Consider the following 19,445-nt stretch of genomic DNA (forward strand, 5'->3'; position numbering starts at 1 on the left):
CTCTAATGCAAACATTGAAGATTAAGTGTATTATTCTTATTTTCCCTCAGATGACCAAGACTGAAGGTCATGAAAAAAGAAAACAGATCCACTTTTAGAATTCTCATCCTAACAACTCAGTATGTCCTTCAAACAACGTAGTATCTTGTTTGAATGATTTAGTATCTTATGTTCAAACAAGATACGAAGTTGTTCATAAGAGACACTAAGTCATTCGTACGAGATAATTCCAAGAGTCCCCTTAAATTTTTGGGGGTGGTCTTTCATAACGATTTTCATTGTTTTGTCAATGTAAAAGCATTGCAAACTACAATAACTACATAGCCATAAGTGTATAGCCATTAGTGGGACTCGTGAACATACACATTGGTAGCAGTCTGAGTAGCCTAGAACTGCACCAAACCGATCCATGTTCCACAGCATCTGGAACTGGAAGCCATCTGATTTTTATTACATTCTACGGCTCGATGTAGCCTGTAAATGAACACTGCGATTTCTTTTCCCAAACATGGCAACTATCCTGCTTTTGCCCACAGAGTCACAGGCAAGTGCGGGAGACCCATCGAGCCCTTAAAGAGCACCGGCTTAAATTGGGCAATGATGACAATGAAACAGTGTTAGGAAAAATATCCTTCTACAGATCAATAGCCTTATTCATTGGATCAGGCCCCTTAGATCAATGGCCCACTCTTTTGAGTGGATTCAAGTCATTAAATTAGAATTATTGCTATGGAGAGAAACTTTTCCTGTAGGCACAGAAATCATCCATTAATCAGAATGTGTTATCCTCTATAATGCAGTCATCCCCCTTAAAATGTGCAGTGCAGATTTATTTCTTAAAAGACTACTTAATTGATTTTTATGAATGTCTGGACTTTGTTTTAAAACAAAATAAACCAGTTTTATGATCACATAAACGTAATTCATCAGTATGCATAAATGGAAGAACTAGGCTAAACCCACTATGCCAAAAAATCATCTTATTCTGTTTTTTTATCCAACTTTGTGCCTGTGAGGTTGTTCAGAGATTAATTGAAGCAATGTATTAAAATAGAAAAAGTAAGAGTGGTAAAGTGCATGAGTCAAGGAAGAGGAAAATATTAGCCATATCACTTGTCTTTGCTAGAATGTCCACAGTATTATTATAAATGTCTTCTATATTTTTATCACTAATGGACCTTAACCTAGCAGACATCTTCATACATCAAGGGAGAAGGAAGTAGAAGAATAGGAAGGCGGTTGTTTTTCATATTATGACCTCAAACCTGATTGATTGTGTACAGTATTTAAGTCAGACCTGGATTTAAATAGTATTTGCTTTCTTTCAAATAGTTTAGCTTTGTTTGATTGAGCTTGTCTGGCACAACAGAACAAATTGAATAATCACAAAAGTGTAAACCCTGCAAATCTGTCACTCCAGATAGACTCAATCAAACACTCAAAGCATTTTACAGAAAACAATCGCTATTTGAACCCAGGTCTAATGTGAATTAGCACCCACCCTTGTCCTGGGTCCAGAGCGATGGCCCGTGGATGCTCCATCCATCCAGCTATCAGTGTGGTCCTCATATCACCATTCAGCCTGGCCACCTCAATCTGGTCCAGGTTACTGTCGATCCAGTACAGGTTCCCTGCAATCCAATCCACCGCCAGCCCCTCTGGAGTGGCCAGCCCATGCTGCACAACCACCTCGATCCCTGTCACCCCTGATGGAACACCAACCACAGAACCATGGTCACCACCCTTTAGACCCGGTGAGACAGACCAACCCACAGCACCATGGTCATCAATGCACACATCACAGGAGGTTGGTGGCACCTTAATTGGGGAGAACAGGCTCATGGAGCGGAATCAGTGGAGTGGAATGAAATACATCAAACACATGGTTTCCATTTACTTGATGCCATGCCATTCGCTCCGTTCTAGCCATATATATTATTATGAGCCGTCCTCCCATCAGCAGCCTCCACTGACACACACTAGGTGAGAGAAGACTGGAGAAGGGATGTATTCAATTCATCCTGATAATTTCCCCCTTATTGAGGGGATTTGTTTGTTGGTCTGCCAACAAAATTACATTTTATGGGGAGAAAACCGTAGCTAAAAAAACTATTGAGTAAGAAAGAAGTGTTCCATTAAACATAAAAGGTTTTTGCCAGTATGTCTATAATCCAGCTGTTTACAGTGATCCTCTGCAACTGGAGCCTTTGTGGAAGGGAGAAATAGTGTACAAAACATTAACACCTTCCTAATGTAAAACATTAAGAACACATTAAGATAAAGAGTTCTATTGCAGCAGAGGCACAGAATGTAGTGCAGCCACAAAACACCAACCCAAATACCAAACAAGAAGCTGTAATTCATCAGTCTTCAGAGATGTACTATAACAGTGGGAAGACTACTGAGTGTTCTAGAGTCTACCCACTACACTCAGCATTACCCTACTGAAATAACTCCTCAATGGAGGCACAGTATCACTCACAGTATCAAAGGGTGCTAAGTAGAATTAAACTGAGAACATTACTGAACTAAACTATATAGTTGGAAAGTCTAAAAAAAGTTCCATTACAGTTGAAGAGTGGGAGGGAAGGAAGCCATGTTTATCCTCCTCATCCATTAGATCACAGCATTTAGATCTAACGCTTTGCCTAACCAAAGTATTTAAAGATTCTGATACCCTCAAAACATCACAGCTTTTACGATTTATTGTGCAGCTTAGACCTATGTACCTTCAGAGTCTGAAAGCCCAATAGAATACACCATTTAGATCTAACATGTAGCCTAGATCTAACGTATAGGACCTACATACCTCCAGAGTCTGAGAGGCGTCCTCTGTAGATCTTATCCTCCACCACATCTGTCCAGTAGAGCAGGCTGTGATTAAAGTGGAAGTCAAGCGCAATTGTGTTCCGGAGCCCTGGCACCATCAGGCTGTAGTCTCGCTTATGAAGATCTATCCGTCTTATCTCATGCCGGATAGAGAAGATGATGAAAGCCTCAAAGGGATCTGGCCGAAGGACAGAAAGGAAGGAAACGAAGAGGAAAAAGTTCAAACGGAGGTGACCGATGTTAAAGCGGAGTTTACTGATGTTAAAATGGAGGTGACCAATGTTAAAATGGAGATGACCGATGTTATAATGGAGATGACCGATGTTAAAGCGGAAGTGACCGATGTTAAAATGGAGGTGACCGATGTTAAAATGGAGGTGACCAATGTTAAAATGGAGGTGACCAATGTTAAAATGGAGGTGACTAATGTTAAAGCGGAGGTGACCGATGTTAAAATGGAGGTGACCGATGTTAAAGAGGAGGTTACCGATGTTAAATGGAGGTGACCGATGTTAAATGGAGGTGACCGATGTTAAATGGAGGTGACCGATGTTAAAGCGGAGGTGACCGATGTTAAAATGGAGGTGACCGATGTTAAAGCGGAGGTGACCGATGTTAAAGCGTAGGGGACCGATGTTAAAATGGAGATGACTGATGTTAAAGCGGAGGTGACCGATGTTAAAACGGAGGTGACCGATGTTAAAGCGGAGGTGACCGATGTGAAAGCGGAGGTGACCGATGTTAAAGCGGAGGTGACCGATGTTAAAATGGAGGTGACCGATGTTAAAGCGGAGGTGACCGATGTTAAAATGTAGGTGACCGATGTTAAAACGGAGGTGACCGATGTTAAAGCGGAGGGGACCGATGTTAAAGCGGAGGTGACCGATGTTAAAATGGAGGTGACCGATGTTAAAGCGGAGGTGACCGATGTTAAAGCGGAGGTGACCGATGTTAAAATGGGCGGTTTGAACTGGAGCCATTAGTGGAGGACATACACAGGTATGCATGACTATACAAACACGCCCATGCAGACACACTGGATCATGCTCTTTCATGACTGGGCACTGGTACACACACCTTATCTTCAGAGAATTACAGATACAAGGTTACTCTAAGGCAAAACCTGTGTTATGCACAGAACAGAAACCCTATCCTGACTATGGAGACACATATTATCCTCAAATCACAGAACAATGAGAAAGACTGGATAGTGTAGGGAGAAGGGATGTTAGCTACTTGCTATACTGACAAGTCCCTACTTATTTATAATTCAGTTATACCTGAAATTCTCTGTACAAAAGCTAGAGCTCTTGCATGAAACATCACCACAGATTCAATAGCACATTTGTCTAAATTAAATGAGGTTCTTACTCAGTTTTCTATTGTGCGCAGAAAATTGATTTATGTAAAAAACAATAAAATGTTCATGTGAAACTTTAGTAAATTGCCTATTCTTTCCCTGTTTTAACATATGATTAGCACTGCAATTGCCATCAATCTCTGAGGGAAATAGAGAGGCGAGTAGTAAAAAACGAGCTTCATAAATCTGAATGTGACACATCAAGGCTGCATGTTCTGCCATGTTCTCCTCGTTTACGAGCAGCAGCACAGAAGCAAAAAAAAACATCCAAAACATCAATTCAATCACACAAACTACAACACAAGTAGACGGTTTGTTCTAGTCATGTAAAGCTGTGTGATTGGATTTATGTAAAATACCCACACACACACACACACACACACACACACACACACACACACACACACACACACACACACACACACACACACACACACACACACACACACACACACACACACACACACACACACACACACACACACACACACACACAATCCTATAAGTCTAATCTTGTGTTTAAAAGAAAATGTGTTTATCATGCATACAGGTCTTGTTTTTGTAATTTATTAATGATGTTGAGCAATAAAACAATTTCCCAAGTTAGGATCAATAAAGTACTACTCTACTCTATATTCTCTACACACGCAGTCCTCACAACCCCCACACAGACACACTCTGTCACCTAACCTGTGCTGTGGCAGCTGTCTCCATCAGGGCCAAGCCTCCAGCCTGGGTAGCAGGAACACTTGACGGTGGTCTTGTACTGCTCACACACCTGGCTGCACTTCAGATGCCTACTGCAGTAGTCCACCGCCTCACACGTCCTGTTGTTAGAGTCCAGGTGGAGCCCTGGAGGGCAGGAGCAGACCACCCCCGTCCCTGGTACCACCGTGCACTGATGGCTGCAGCCAACCTGGGCCACCAAACACTTATCTGGGAGCAGAGAGAGAGAAAACAGGAAGTAAGAACCAACTCCGATCTGGGAGTAGAGAGAGAGAGAGAGGACAGCAAGCAAGAACCAAACACTTATCTGAGATGGTTTTCAAAAGAGCATTGGGTTGTTAATGAACAGGGGGATCCTCAACGGAGGTTAGAAAAAGAATATACCACAATATGTTGGGCCATATGCTGCATGGTACGCTTAAAAAAAGAATGAGAACGCAAATAATATCAGAATTAAAACTAGCTGGCACAAGAATAACACTGCCACTTTTTGCTCTGAGCTAGAGATTTCTAGTCAAGCATGATGACAGAATATTTCCGCTGCATATACAACATAACGAAAGCTATTACATAATGAAAGATGCTCCACAGTTCTGTTAGTCCTCAGTAGCATGACCTGAGGGATAACGCCTTTTTTATAGCCAAGGCACAAAATGAAATCGGAAAGTTGTGGAGTTGTCTACTATTCCTTTCATAAAACTAATATGGAGAGGGAAAACAAATAAGAACTACTTTTCTTTCTTTGTGCAGTCTGTTTCCCATTCACTCCCCAGTCTGTGATGAAATACTTTTCTCTGAAGCAGCAAGGCACCCGATTATTGTAAGTAAAAGGGCATTCTGGTGAGAAAAGGACACTACAGATCAGAAGTCTCCTTGCTAGCTAGCCATGATTAAGACAATCTTCTTGGTACAGACAAAAAAACTATAGCATTTTCTCTGCGGGGTTCCCCTAGTTGCCTGCGTGTGTGGAGGGTGGAAGAGGATATAGGAGCGCTGTGCACCCATAGGTTACAGCTGGAGGAATGACTCCTGCTGAGTTGGCTCAAATCAATCAGGTCCCTCAAGGTCTCCCTGTGTGACCTAATTGGTTATGAAGCTGGCAGCACAGTGTGGGCCTTTTCTCAAATGGTGTATCCCAAATTGCATCCTCTTCCCTAAACCCTTTTTCCGTTTACAATGTTCTGCGTAGGGCTCTGTTCAAAAGTAGTGCACTATGTATGAAATAGGCTTTTTTGCACTATACTCGACTTGAGTTGGTTGAGTCACTGACGTGATCTTCCTGTCCGGTCTTGCGCCCCATCGGGTTTGTGCGGTAGAGGAGATCTTTGTGGGCTATATTCAGCCTTGTCTCAGTGTAGTAAGTTGGTGGTCTGTTGATATCCCTCTAGTGGTGTGGGGGCTGTACTTTGGCAAAGTGAGAGGAGTTACAGTATATCCTGCTTGGTTGGTCCTGTCCAGAGGTATTGTCAGATGGGGTCACAGTGTCCCCCGACCCCCCCGACCCCCCCGACCCGAAATAATAAAAAATTAAGAGGAGTGGTTTAGAGCAGTGGTTCTCAAACTTCTCCTTGGGGGCCCACAGCCATTCCATGTATTCAATCTATTCCAGAGCTAGCAAGCTTCCACTTAAAAACATGGAACACTTCTCTTCAACTCATCAAGTTGAATCAGGTGAGTTAGTTCAGAGCTACAACCAAATTCTGAAACATCTGCGGGTCCCCAAGAAGAGGTTTGTGAACAACTGTCTTAGAGAGATGGAAATGTAATGAATGTGAAGGGTTATTTGTTTACGTGAATATAAAACTTTACAGATTGTAAGGTTGTGTCATTAGATTTGGGGTGGGGTTGCAAAAATTTCAACAAGAATTGAGTCCCCAGAAATTCTGGTGAGAAAAAAATGGTGTCCCAGATGGAAAAGTTTGAATACCACTGCTCTAAACACATCGCTTCCACTTAAAATCATGGAACACTTCTTCACAACTAGGCAGAAAGACCACAGACTAATCTATTTCTAGGGTATCAAGCAATATGGTGTACTACAAATAATATCTCTCCTTATTACCACAGAAAGGCCTTTCGTCAGACTGGTCAGCACAGTCGGTCTTGCCGTTGCAGATCTTCTCTGGTGGCAGGCAAATGGAGGTGTCATTGGCACAGGGGTATTTTGGAGGCTTACAGACAGCTGCCTCACAGGAATCCTCATCGGAACGATCCTCACAGTCGATATCTCCATCACAAACCCAGCTCTTGGTGATACACTTTCCTGATGGTGTCACACATGTATACAGACACATCCAGACATACACAAACAAACACAAATGCGCACAATCCATAAACACAACCAAAAAAAGATGCAGAAGATATTCCTCAGAGACAATGTCAATGATCAACTGTCCACACAGTCGAGTAGAACCTCTGAGATAGAACCCTAAGGGAATACACTACTGCAAATGCTGAAGAGGAACCAATCAACATAACCACACAGTGAACTTCAAGCATCTGTAATAAACTTGGTGAATAATCCCTCAGGCACTTTGAAAAAAAGCTATTTGACATCTAAATCAAGAATCAAGAATTCATACCAACAGCCTGAAAGCAATTTAAGGCATAGCATGATCCATATCATAATCTTTTCCACAGAATGAGGTGATTGCAGTCTACAAAGACTGTAAAATATGCACAGTGTACTGTATCGTGAGTTTAGACTAGAATATACAGTACTACATTACATGAGGTAATGCACTGCTGAGATATTTCGTAAAAAAATACATCTTCTTCCTGCCATCAACAGAAAGGCACAGCCACAGTTGTGAGTTAAATGCTTCACTTCAAATGAAAATCCACAGCTAGATAATTACAGCCTCCTGATACCTGCTACCAGGGATAATTTCAAATTCCCCTTGCTCGCCATGTGTATTACAAAGAGGCAGCCAGAGCAGGTGGAATAACTGCAGGGGAAGAGGCACAGATATGCCAGAATTGACAGAATGTACAGTATCATTATTAATTAATGCAGCTAGGCCAGTGACTGTGTGAAGCCTGGATTACAAAGCTGGATTCACCTCTGTTGCACTTAAAATCAAATTTCAAATAAAATGTTATTCATCATATGCTTAGTAAACAACAGGTGTGAACTAACATTGAAATGCTTACTTATGGGCCCTTCCCAACAATGCAGAGAGAAAGAACATAGAGAAATAATAGAAAAGTAAAACATAATAAAACTAATAATAATTACACAATGAGTAACAATAACTTGGCTATATACAAGGGGTACCAGTGCCGTATCGATGTGCAGGAATACAAGATAATTGAAGAGGATATGTACATACATATACTGTAACTAGGAATAGAGTTACAGATAGTAAACAGTAGCAGAGTAAAAAATGTTAGTGCAAAAAGGATCAATGCAGATATTCCGGGTATCTATTTGGTTAACTATTTAAATAACAACTGAGCAGTCTTATAGCTTGGGGGTAGAAACTGTTCAGGGTCCTGTTGGTTCCAGACTTGGTGCATCGGTACCGCTTGCCGTGTGATAGCAGAGAGAACTGTCTATGACTTGGGTAGCTGGAGTCTTTGACAATTTTTAAGGCCTTCATCTGACAACGCCAGGTATAGAGGTCTTGTATTGGCAGGGAGTTTGGCCCCAGTGATGTACGGTGATGTAGCTAGTCAAGATGCTCTCAATGGTTCAGCTGTAGAACTTTTTGAGGATCTGAGATGCCCATGCCAAATATTTTCAGCCTCGTCAGGGGAACGGCTGTGTTTGTTAGTTTGGACCAGGATAGATCCTTAGTGATGTGAGGGGGCGTGCTCGGCCCTCTGTTTCCTGTAGTGCACAATCAACTCCTTTGTCTTGCTGATGTTGAGGAATAGGTTGTTGTCCTGGCACCACAATGCCAGTTCTCTGACCTCCTCCTTATAAGCTGTCTCATCATTATCGGGGATCAGGTCTACGACCGTTGTGTTGTTGGCAAACTTAATGATGGTGTTGGAGTCATGCATGGCCACGTAGTCCTGGGTGAGTAGGAAGTACAAGAGAGGACTGAGCATGCACCCCAGAGGGTCCCCCGTGTTGAGGGTCAGCGTGGAAAATGTGTATTCGCCTGCCCTCATCACCTGGGGGCATCCCGTCAGGAAGTCCAGGAATCAGTTGCAGAGGGTGTTCAGTCCCCGGGTCCTTTAACTTAGTGGTGAGCTTGGATGGCACTATGGTGTTGAATGCTGAGCTGTAGTCAATGAACAGCATTCTCACGTAGGTGTTCCTTTTGTCCAAGGGCAGTGTGGAGTGCAATAGAGATTGCACCATGTCTGGATCTGGTGGGGCGGTATGTGATTTGGAGTGGCGCAAAGGTGCCTTGGATGATGGTTTTGATGTGAGCCTTGACCAGCCTTGCAAAGTATTTCATGGCGACAAATGTGAGTGTTATGGGGCGATATTTATTTGGACAGGATGTCTAGGCGTTCTTGGGCATAGGGACTACTGGTTGAAACATGCAGGTATACAGTATTACAAACTACGTCAGGAAATGTTGTAAATATCAGTGAAGACTTGCCAGCTGGCCATTGCATGATCTGAATACACATCCTGGTAATCCGCCTGGCCCTGCGGCCTTGTGAATGTTAGCCTGTTCAAAGGTCTTACTTAAATCAGCTACTGAAAGTGTGATTACACAGACATCTGGAACAGCTGGTGCTCTCACATATGGTTCAGTGTTGCTTGCCTCGAAGCAAGCATAAAATGCATTCAGCTCGTCTGGTAGGCTTGTGTCACTGGGCAGCTCACGGCTGGGTTTTCCCTTTGTTTTTCCGTGCTAGTTTGCAAGCCCTGACACATCCGTGAGCATCAGAGCTGGTGTTGTAGTAAGATTCAATCTTAGTCCTGTATTGACGCCTTGCCTGTTTGATGGTTCATTGGAGGGCGCAGCGGGATTTCTTAAACAGGTTAGTGTCCCGCTCCTTGAAAGATGAATCTCTAGCCTTTATCTCAGTGTGGATGTTGCCAGTAATACATGGCTTCTGGTTGAGATATGTACACTGTATGTACAGTCACTGTGATGCACTTATTGATTAAGCCGGTGACTGATGTAATGAACTCCTCAATACCATCAGAAACATATTCCAGTGTGCTAGCGAATCAGTTATGTAGCTAAGCATCTGCTTCATCTGACCACTTCCGTATTGAGCACATCAGCGGTACTTTTTGTTTGAGTGTTTGCTTCTAAGCAGGAATAAGGAGAATAGAGTTATGGTCCGATTTTCCAAATGGAGGGCGAGGAAGAGCTTTGTATGCGTCCATGTGTGGAGTAAAGTTGATCCACAGGTTTTTCGCCTCTAGTTGCACAGGTGACATGCTGTTAGAAATGAGGTCAAATGGATTTCAGTTTTCCTGCATTAAAATCATCAGCCAAAAGTAGCGCCGCTTCTGGATGAGCATTTTCTTGTTTGCTTGTGGCCCTATAAGGTTCGTTGAGGGCCCTCTTTGTGCCAGCATAATATTTTGGTGGTAATGGACAGCTCTGAAAAATATAGATGAAAACTCTAGGTAAATAGCATGGTCTATAGATTCTCATGGCGTATTCTATCTCAGGTGAATAGAACCTCGAGACTTATTTTAATATTAGAGATTCCACACCAGCTGTTGTTAACAGAGAGACACACACCACGCCCCTTGAGCTTACTCGACGTTGCCGTTCTGTCCTGCCGATGCATAGAAAAACCATCTAGAATATTGTCAGTGTCCTTGTTCAGCCAAGTTTCAGAGGAACATAGGATATTACAGTCCTTCAGGTCCTGTTGATAAGATAGTCTCGAACGGAGCTCGTCCAGTTTGCTCTCCAGTGATTGTACATTCACCAATAGAACAGAGATAGCGGTGGTTAATTTACTCAACGCCGTAGTTTCGTCAGGATTCCCGCACATCGGCCTCTATATAGCAGTCTCTTTCTCTTCTGAATCAGGGATTAGGGCCTGGTTCGGGTTAAGCATTATGTCCTGGGTCGCCGACTCATTGAAGTATAAATCTTCATTGAGTTTAGTGATCACTGTTCTAATGTCCAGGAGCTCTTTTTGGTCATAGAAAATTACGGCGGAAACATTATGTACAAAAAAAGTATAACTATAAACTATAAATTCCAGCTACATTATTTTTTTCATCCCATTCTTTTTTTGTAGAGATGGTACTATAAAATATATGCGGTTTCTATAATGTACTACATAGACAGTTGGTGAGGCTAGAGTTTCTAGCTCTGCTATTTGATGTTCGTCAATGTCATCCTTTTAAATTTGCTTCTAGTTTAGCATTAATGTAATGGTCAAAGATTGTACACTACCATCAGACAAAATATTTTCTTAGGCAAACCGAGTAGCTAGGAAGTCTTGGTTCTGGATTATGATTACTGACAGAGAAGTCTCTATCCTACCTGTGTCTTTGCATGTGAACTTGGCCTTGGGGTCACAAATCCTCTTGGTGCCCTCACAGGCCACCTCATCACTACCGTCCTCGCAGTCCTTGTCCCCATCACACCTCCAGCGCTCTGGGATACACGTACCATCTTCCGTACAGTGGAACTCATCCCCACTGCACTCTATCACAGGAGGCAATGCTGCAAGGGAAAAATACATAAATAATTATACAATGGGTGGGTCTAATCCTGGATGCTCATTAGTTAAAACCGCATTCCAACCAGTGTCTATTCCAAAAGTTACCACCGGCTAAAGCTATGATGTTGAAATGCTGTTCCATCTTACTGCGCAATACAGTATCTCATCAGCCCAGCCAGGCAATTTATAAACTTGATCTCCACTATAAAAATCATTTAGACATTATCTCTTGTTTCATTAAGACTAGCATTTGATTTTCAACAGCGGAGATTTGTATATACAGTGGGGCAAAAAAGTATTTAGTCAGCCACCAATTGTGCAAGTTCTCCCACTTAAAAAGATGAGAGAGGCCTGTAATTTTCATCATAGGTACACTTCAACTATGACAGACGAAATGAGAAAGAAAATCCAGAAAATTACATTGTATGATTTTTAATGAATTTATTTGCAAATTATGGTGGAAAATAAGTATTTGGTCACCTACAAACAAGCAAGATTTCTTGCTCTCACAGACCTGTAACTTCTTCTTTAAGAGGCTCCTCTGTCCTCTACTCGTTACCTGTATTAATGGCACCTGTTTGAACTTGTTATCAGTATAAAAGACACCTGTCCACAACCTCAAACAGTCACACTCAAAATTCCACTATGGCCAAGACCAAAGAGCTGTCAAAGGACAACAGAAACAAAATTGTAGACCTGCACCAGGCTGTCACAACTTCTGCCGAAGTCGTTGCCTCTCCTTGTTCGGGCGGTGCTCGGCGTTCGACGTCACCGGTCTTCTAGCCATCATTGATCCATTTTTCATTTTCCATTGGTTTTTGTCTTGTCTTCCCACACACCTGTTTTCAATCCCATTCATTACCTGTTGTGTATTTAACCCTCTGTTTCCCCTCATGTCCTTGTCAGAGATTGTTTTATTGTTAGTGTTGTTTTGTTGTTGTGTTTGGTGCGCGACGGGTACTCGTACCCATGTTTTTTCATGTCTGTACGTTTTAGTGTTATGGAGCATGTTCTGTGGACATTTATTAAAATACTCCATTTTGACTCTCCTGCGCCTGACTTCCCTGCCACCGATACACACGGCGCCGACACAGGCTGGGAAGACTGAATCTGCAATAGGTAAGCAGCTTGGTTTGAAGAAATCAACTGTGGGAGCAATTATTAGGAAATGGAAGACATACAAGACCACTGATAATCTCCCTCGATCTGGGGCTCCACGCAAGATCTCACCCTGTGGGGTCAAAATGATCACAACGGTGAGCAAAAATCCCAGAACCACATGGGGGGACCAAGTGAATGACCTGCAGAGAGCTGGGACCAAAGTAACAAAGCCTTCCATCAGTAACACACTACGCTGCCAGGGACTCAAATCCTGCAGTGCCAGACGTGTCCCCCTGCTTAAGCCAGTACATGTCCAGGCCCATCTGAAGTTTTCTAGAGAGCATTTGGATGATACAGAAGAAGATTGGGAGAATGTCATATGGTCAGATGAAACCAAAATATAACTTTTTGGTAAAAACTCAACTTGTCGTGTTTGGAGGACAAAGAATGCTGAGTTGCATCCAAAGAACACCATAACTACTGTGAAGCATGGGGGTGGAAACATCATGCGTTGGGGCTCTTTTTCTGCAAAGGGACCAGGACGACTGATCCGTGTAAAGGAAAGAATGAATGGAGCCATGTATCATGAGATTTTGAGTGAAAACCTCCTTCCATCAGCAAGGGCATTGAAGATGAAACGTGGCTTGGTCTTTCAGCATGACAATGATCCCAAACACACCGCCCAGGCAACGAAGGAGTGGCTTCGTAAGAAGCATTTCAAGGTCCTGGAGTGGCCTAGCCAGTCTCCAGATCTCAAGCCCATAGAAAATCTTTGGAGGGAGTTGAAAGTCCATGTTGCCCAGCAACAGCCCCAAAACATCACTGCTCTAGAGGAGATCTGCATGGAGGAATGGGCCAAAATACCAGCAACAGTGTGTGAAAACCTTGTGAAGACTGACAGAAAACTTTTGACCTCTGTCATTGCCAACAAAGGGTATATAACAAAGTATTGAGATAAACTTTTGTTATTGACCAAATACTTATTTTCCACCATAATTTGCAAATACATTCATTAAAAATTGTACATGTGATTTTCTGGATTTTTTTCTCCTCATTTTGTCTGTCATAGTTGAAGTGTACCTATGATGAAAATTACAGGCCTCTCTCATCTTTTTAAGTGGGAGAACTTGCACAATTGGTGGCTGACTAAATACTTTTTTGCCCCACTGTACCTTGCTGTCTGTCTCACCGACATTTGCAACATTGTTTCAATGATGAAATTCGATCTCCAGCTGTCGCATAGAAATAAACGTGTCTGGATGAGACAGACAGGCAGATAGCTTTTCTCAGCCAGTCAAAATCATGAAACAGCTGGCATAATTTTTATGGATATATGCAAAGAAATGTAAATTAAAAAAAGGTCAAATGAAATGAAATGCAGCTAGATTGCTGTCTTTCCATTTTCCGTTTGAAGTGACTGTGTTGTTGGCTAGCTTCCCTGAACAACATTGTCCTGACGAGAGAGCACATCATTAGCTCATTGTTATGGATGTATCTAAATAAATGGCACTAGAAAACAGCTTAAACAAACGCAAATGCAACTCCTTTGCTGTTGTTCTGGCTACACTGTTTGACGTAAATTTAAGTTAGCTGGGGTTGGCTAGCTAGCAAGCAAGGGATAAGAACGTTGCCAGCCAGTATTGCAATGTAACATTTAGAATGAATGACTGGGTTGCATCCATAGATACAGAACAAAAAGACTGAATGACTGAGTTGCATCTCTGGCAACTGAACCGATAGAACGAACGACCTGCCGGCTTGTGTAGCAACCCTAGATTTGTGTCGGGACTATATCCTGTGGAAGGTTGTAATAGTATGAATAAATTCATCAAAATATTGTATAAAAATAATAATGCCCTCAAAACCGGTGTTTGGAGGATATCTTGACGAACAACACCCTTGCTAATATATCCCCCAAACACCAACTTCTCTGGCATTATCTCTTAAATAGAATCCTTCTGTGAATGTGAAAATTGGTTCCCAGTGGGCAAACTTGACAATATTGGGTTATGTATATTCTTTTCCATTCAAAGCTATGGCAAAATTATCTGTATGATTGATCTTTCAAATGTTATTTTGAATCATGCTAGGTCACAAGACCGATTGTATTCAACCTAACCATTTCCACATTGCCAGGAAAAAAGAAAAACTTCTGAAATCAGAGATCAGAAGTATTTCCATAACAGTCAGGGGCTGCCGAGCCAGAGCTTTAACCCCAGGGGTGGACCACAACCCAGCAACACTACACTGTATTAGAGTAGAAAGGAAAAGGCTGGAGATGGGAGACGGTTTGATGAATAACTTCCTCATTCTAGTGACAAGGTAGTGAGCTGTGAGCATTTCAGCTACCCGGGCTAGGCACAGCTTTCTGAGGTAATTATACCAGATTAAAATATTAACATATTGATGTTGTACTGTTGTGAACAGTAGATGAGATTAGATCAGCAGTGCGAGAGCTGAGAGAGGAAGATGAAGACTTAAGGACATTAGACCAGACCAGTTAACAGTTAATATAAAATTAAACTAATTATCTTTAAAAACATACATATATTTCTACTGATTTAAATGCCAAATGAATAATTAATAGTTACGCTCAATGTTTCACGTGCAGTAATGAGGATGAGTAGTTAGCCCACCTTGAAAGCATCTACAGTGGCTTGCGAAAGTATTCACCCCCCTTGGCATTTTTCCTATTTTGTTGCCTTACAACCTGGAATTAAATTACATTTTTGGGAGGTTTGTATCATTTGATTTACACAACATGCTTACCACTTTGAAGATGCAAAATAGTTTTTATTGTGAAACAAACAAAAATTAAGACAAAAAAAATGAAAACTTGACTGTGCATAACTATTCAACCCCCAAAGTCAATACTTTATAGAGCCACCTTTTGCAGCAATTACAGCTACAAGTCTCTTAGGGTATGCCTCTATAAGCTTGGCACATCTAGCCACTGGGATTTTGGCCCATTCTTCAAGGCAAAACTGCTCCAGCTCCTTCAGGTTGGATGGGTTCCGCTGGTGTCCAGCAATCTTCTCAACTGGATTGAGCTCTGGGACTTGACTAGGCCATCCCAAGACATTTACACATTTCCCCTTAAACCACTTGAGTGGTGCTTCCATCCCAGTGTCAAATCTCTGGAAGACTGAAACAGGTTTCCCTCAAGAATTTCCCTCTATTTAGCACCATCCATCATTCCTTCAATTCTGACCAGTTTCCCAGTCCCTGCCAATGAAAAACATCCCCACAGCATGATGCTGCCACCACCATTCTTCACTGTGGGGATGGTGTTCTCGGGGTGATGAGAGGTGTTGGCTTTGTGCCAGCATTTTCCTTAATGGCCAAAAAGCTAAATTTTTGTCTCAACTGACCAGAGTACCTTCTTCCATATGTCTGGGGTGTCTCCCACATGCCTTTTGGCGAACACCAAACATGTTTGCTTATTTTTTTATTTAAGTAATGGCTTTTTTCTGGCCACTCTTCCGTAAAGCCCAGCTCTGTGGAGTGTACGGCTTAAAATGGTCCTATGGACATACTCCAATCTCTGCTGTGGAGCTTTGCAGCTCCTTCAGGGTTATCTTCTGTATTTTTGTTTTTGTTGCCTGTCTGATTAATACCCTCCTTGCCTGGTCAGTGAGTTTCGGTGGGTGGCCCTCATTTGGCAGGTTTGTTGTGGTGCCATATTCTTTCCATTTCTTATAATGATTTAATGGTGCTCCATGGGATGTTCAAAGTTTCGGATATTTTTTTATAACCCAAACATGATCTGTACTTCTCCACAACTTCTCCCTCACTTTTCTCCCTGACTTTTTTGGAGAGATCCTTGGTGGTGCCCCTTGCTTCCGTTTTTTATTTTTGGGAAGTTTTTATAACAAGTTATTTTTTTCATTTCACTTCACCAATTTTGATTATTTTGTGTATGTCCATTAGATGACATCCAAATAAAAATACATTTGAATTACAGCTTGTAATGCAGCAAAATAGGAAAAACACAATACTCACAATGTTGGGATAGTTAACATGATACTTAGTGCAGAGTCCATTAATTGGTCAAAATGAGGGATGGCACTGTCACTTATGAAGCTGCATTTGCATTACGAATTCTAAAAGTGCTACAATAAAGGAATTACAAAAAAACAGCATGGTTTCTCTCACCAGATCCAGACCCTCCACAGGTGGTGTTCTCATCACTGAAGTCCCCACAGTCGTCGTCCCCATCGCAGGCCCAGTGGTCTGGAATACATCTCCCACTGGAGCACTGGAACTGGGTGTTGGAGCAGTAGTGGACACAACTCACCTCGTCACTACCATCTCCACAGTCATCATCTTGGGACACAGAGGAAAAATAGCAAGCTTGACTGACTAGGTTTGACTCCTTCGTGTCATAAGAATGTGGATTAGATTGGGGAGGTCTCAGAAGTCAAGTTTCAGGCAAGGTACGCGTACTCTGCACATCCCACTGGGCACAAACTGGTTGAATCAAAGTTGTTTCAATTTCAGTTGTCAAAGTAATGTGACATGAAAAATACATTGGATTTGAAAAAAAGTAATCAATGTGTTTTGAGGGTGAAAGGATTATGTCATCATGGTAACCAATTTTCAACATAGACAAACCCTGTATAAAGTTAAATCCACTATCAGAAAAAAAACTACATGTTGGGCAGAAACTCCTACTGAAGAGTTGATATATCTACAGTTATTCCTTTGTTCTCCATTCCAGGGTTTTAACCAAGTTCAGCCCTGATTAGCTTTGATATTTGTGACGGACTAAAACCATGTGCAATTGTGAGAATGATTATTATTAAGAAAGCTCCACTTAATAACAAAATAGATTTACTGTTGCTATCGAAGTCATTTCAAATGAGGTATACCAGAGTAAATTAAATGTAATCATATTTTATGAGTCATAAATCATCAAGTATGCTATTTAGGCTTACAGTACAGGATATAGCATTTGTGAAGTCATCAACAGCTATTGTTTCAATTCAACCCCTATTCTTTAACTTACATTTTTGGTTGAGAAGGACACATGAATCCAACATCAATTCTTAATTTGTAGACAAACTCAAATCAAATCAAAATGTATTGGTCACATACATGTGTTTAGCAGATGTTATTGTGGGTGAAGCAAAATGCTTGTGCTTCTAGTTCCGACTGTGTAGCAATATCTAGCAAGTAATATCTAATAATTACACAACAAATACCTAATATACACAAATCTAAGTAAAGGAATGGAATTAAGAATATATATATATATATGGATGAACAATGTCAGAGTGGCATAGACTAAGATTCAGTAGATAGTATAGAATACAGTATATTCATATGAGATGAGTAATGCAAGTTACGTAAATGTTATTAAAGTGACATTATTAAAGTGACTGGTGCTCCATTTATTAAAGTGGCCAATGATTTCAAGTCTGTGTGTAGGCAGCAGTCTCTCTGTGCTAGTGATGGCTATTTAACAGTCTGATAGCCTTAAGATAGAAGCTGTTTTTCAGTCTCTCGGTCCCAGCTTTGATGCACCTGTACTGACCTCGTCTTCTGGATGATAGCGGGGTGAACAGGCAGTGGCTCGGGTGGTTGTTGTCCTTGATGATCTTTTTGGCCTTCCTGTGACATCAGGTGCTGTTGGTGTCCTGGAGAAAAGGTAGTTTGCCCCCGGTGATGCATTGTGCAGAGCGCACCGTCCTCTGGAGAGCCCTGCAGTTGTGGGCAGTGCAGTTGCCATACCAGGCTGTGATAAAGCCCGACAGGATGCTCTCAATTGTGCATCTGTAAAAGTTTATGAGGGTTTTAGGCAAAAAGCCACATTTCTTTAGCCTCCTGAGGTTGAAGTGCTGTTGAGCCTTCACCACACTGCATGTGTGGGTGGACCATTTCAGTTTGTCAATGATATGTACGTCGAGCAATTTAAACTTTCCAGCTTCTCCACTGCTATCCTGTCGATGTGGATAGGGGGGTGCTCCCTCTGCTGTTTCCTACAAGTCCACGATCATCTTCTTTGTTTTGTTGACGTTAAGTGAGAGGCTATTTTCCTGACACCACACTCCCAAAGCCCTCACCTTCTCCCTGTAGGCTGTCTCGTCGTCGTTGTTGGTAATCAAGCCAACTACTGTTGTGTCGTCTGCATACTTGATGATCGAGTTGGAGGTGTGCATGGCCACGCAGTCATGGGTGAACAGGGAGTACAGGAGGGGGCTGAGCACGCACACTTGTGGGGCCCCAGTGTTGAAGATCATTACCTGGGAGCGGCCCGTCAAGAAGTCCAAGACCCAATTGCACAGGGCAGGGTTCAGACCCAGGGACTCGAGCTTAATGATGAGCTTGGAGGGTACTATGGCATTGAATGCTGAGCTATAGTCAATAAACAGCATTCTTACATAGGTATTGCTCTTGGGATAGGGCAGTGTGCAATGTGATGGCGATTGCATGGTCTGTGGACCTTTTGGGGTGGTAAGCAAATTGAAGTGGGTCTAGGGTGACAGGTAAGGTGGAGGTGATATGATCCTTGACTGGTCTCTCAAAGCACTTCATGATGACAGAAATTAGTGCTACAGGGAGACATTTAGTTCAGTTACCTTTGCATTCTTGGGTACAGGGACAATGGTGGCCATCTTTAAGAAGGTGGGATAGGGAGAGACTTAATATGTCTGTAAATACACCAACCAGCTGGTCTGCACATGATCTGAGGCCATCTGGGTCGGCAGCCTTGCGATGGTTAACACGTTTAAATGTCTTACTCACGTCGGCCAAGGAGAAGGAGAACCATAGTCCTTGGTAGCTGGCCACGTTGGTGGCACTGTGTTATCCTCAAAGCGCG

At 42.2% G+C, this 19,445-nt stretch overlaps 1 protein-coding gene across 1 annotated transcript in view; it reads right to left on the bottom strand.

Moving 5' to 3' along the window:
* LOC118385852 (low-density lipoprotein receptor-related protein 1B-like) overlaps positions 1-19,445 on the bottom strand; it is a 359,442-nt gene that overhangs the window by 217,866 nt on the left and 122,131 nt on the right. Inside the window, exons 20-25 of the mRNA XM_052521799.1 lie at positions 16,778-16,948; positions 11,341-11,523; positions 6,978-7,178; positions 4,880-5,125; positions 2,810-3,007; positions 1,502-1,706 (exon numbers count right to left, since the gene is read on the bottom strand). Coding sequence (XP_052377759.1) covers positions 1,502-1,706; positions 2,810-3,007; positions 4,880-5,125; positions 6,978-7,178; positions 11,341-11,523; positions 16,778-16,948 — 1,204 coding nt within the window. The remainder of the gene's footprint in view (positions 1-1,501; positions 1,707-2,809; positions 3,008-4,879; positions 5,126-6,977; positions 7,179-11,340; positions 11,524-16,777; positions 16,949-19,445) is intronic.

This window comes from Oncorhynchus keta, chromosome 7, assembly GCF_023373465.1.
Source record: "Oncorhynchus keta strain PuntledgeMale-10-30-2019 chromosome 7, Oket_V2, whole genome shotgun sequence".
In the NCBI taxonomy this organism is placed as follows: Eukaryota; Metazoa; Chordata; class Actinopteri; order Salmoniformes; family Salmonidae; genus Oncorhynchus; species Oncorhynchus keta.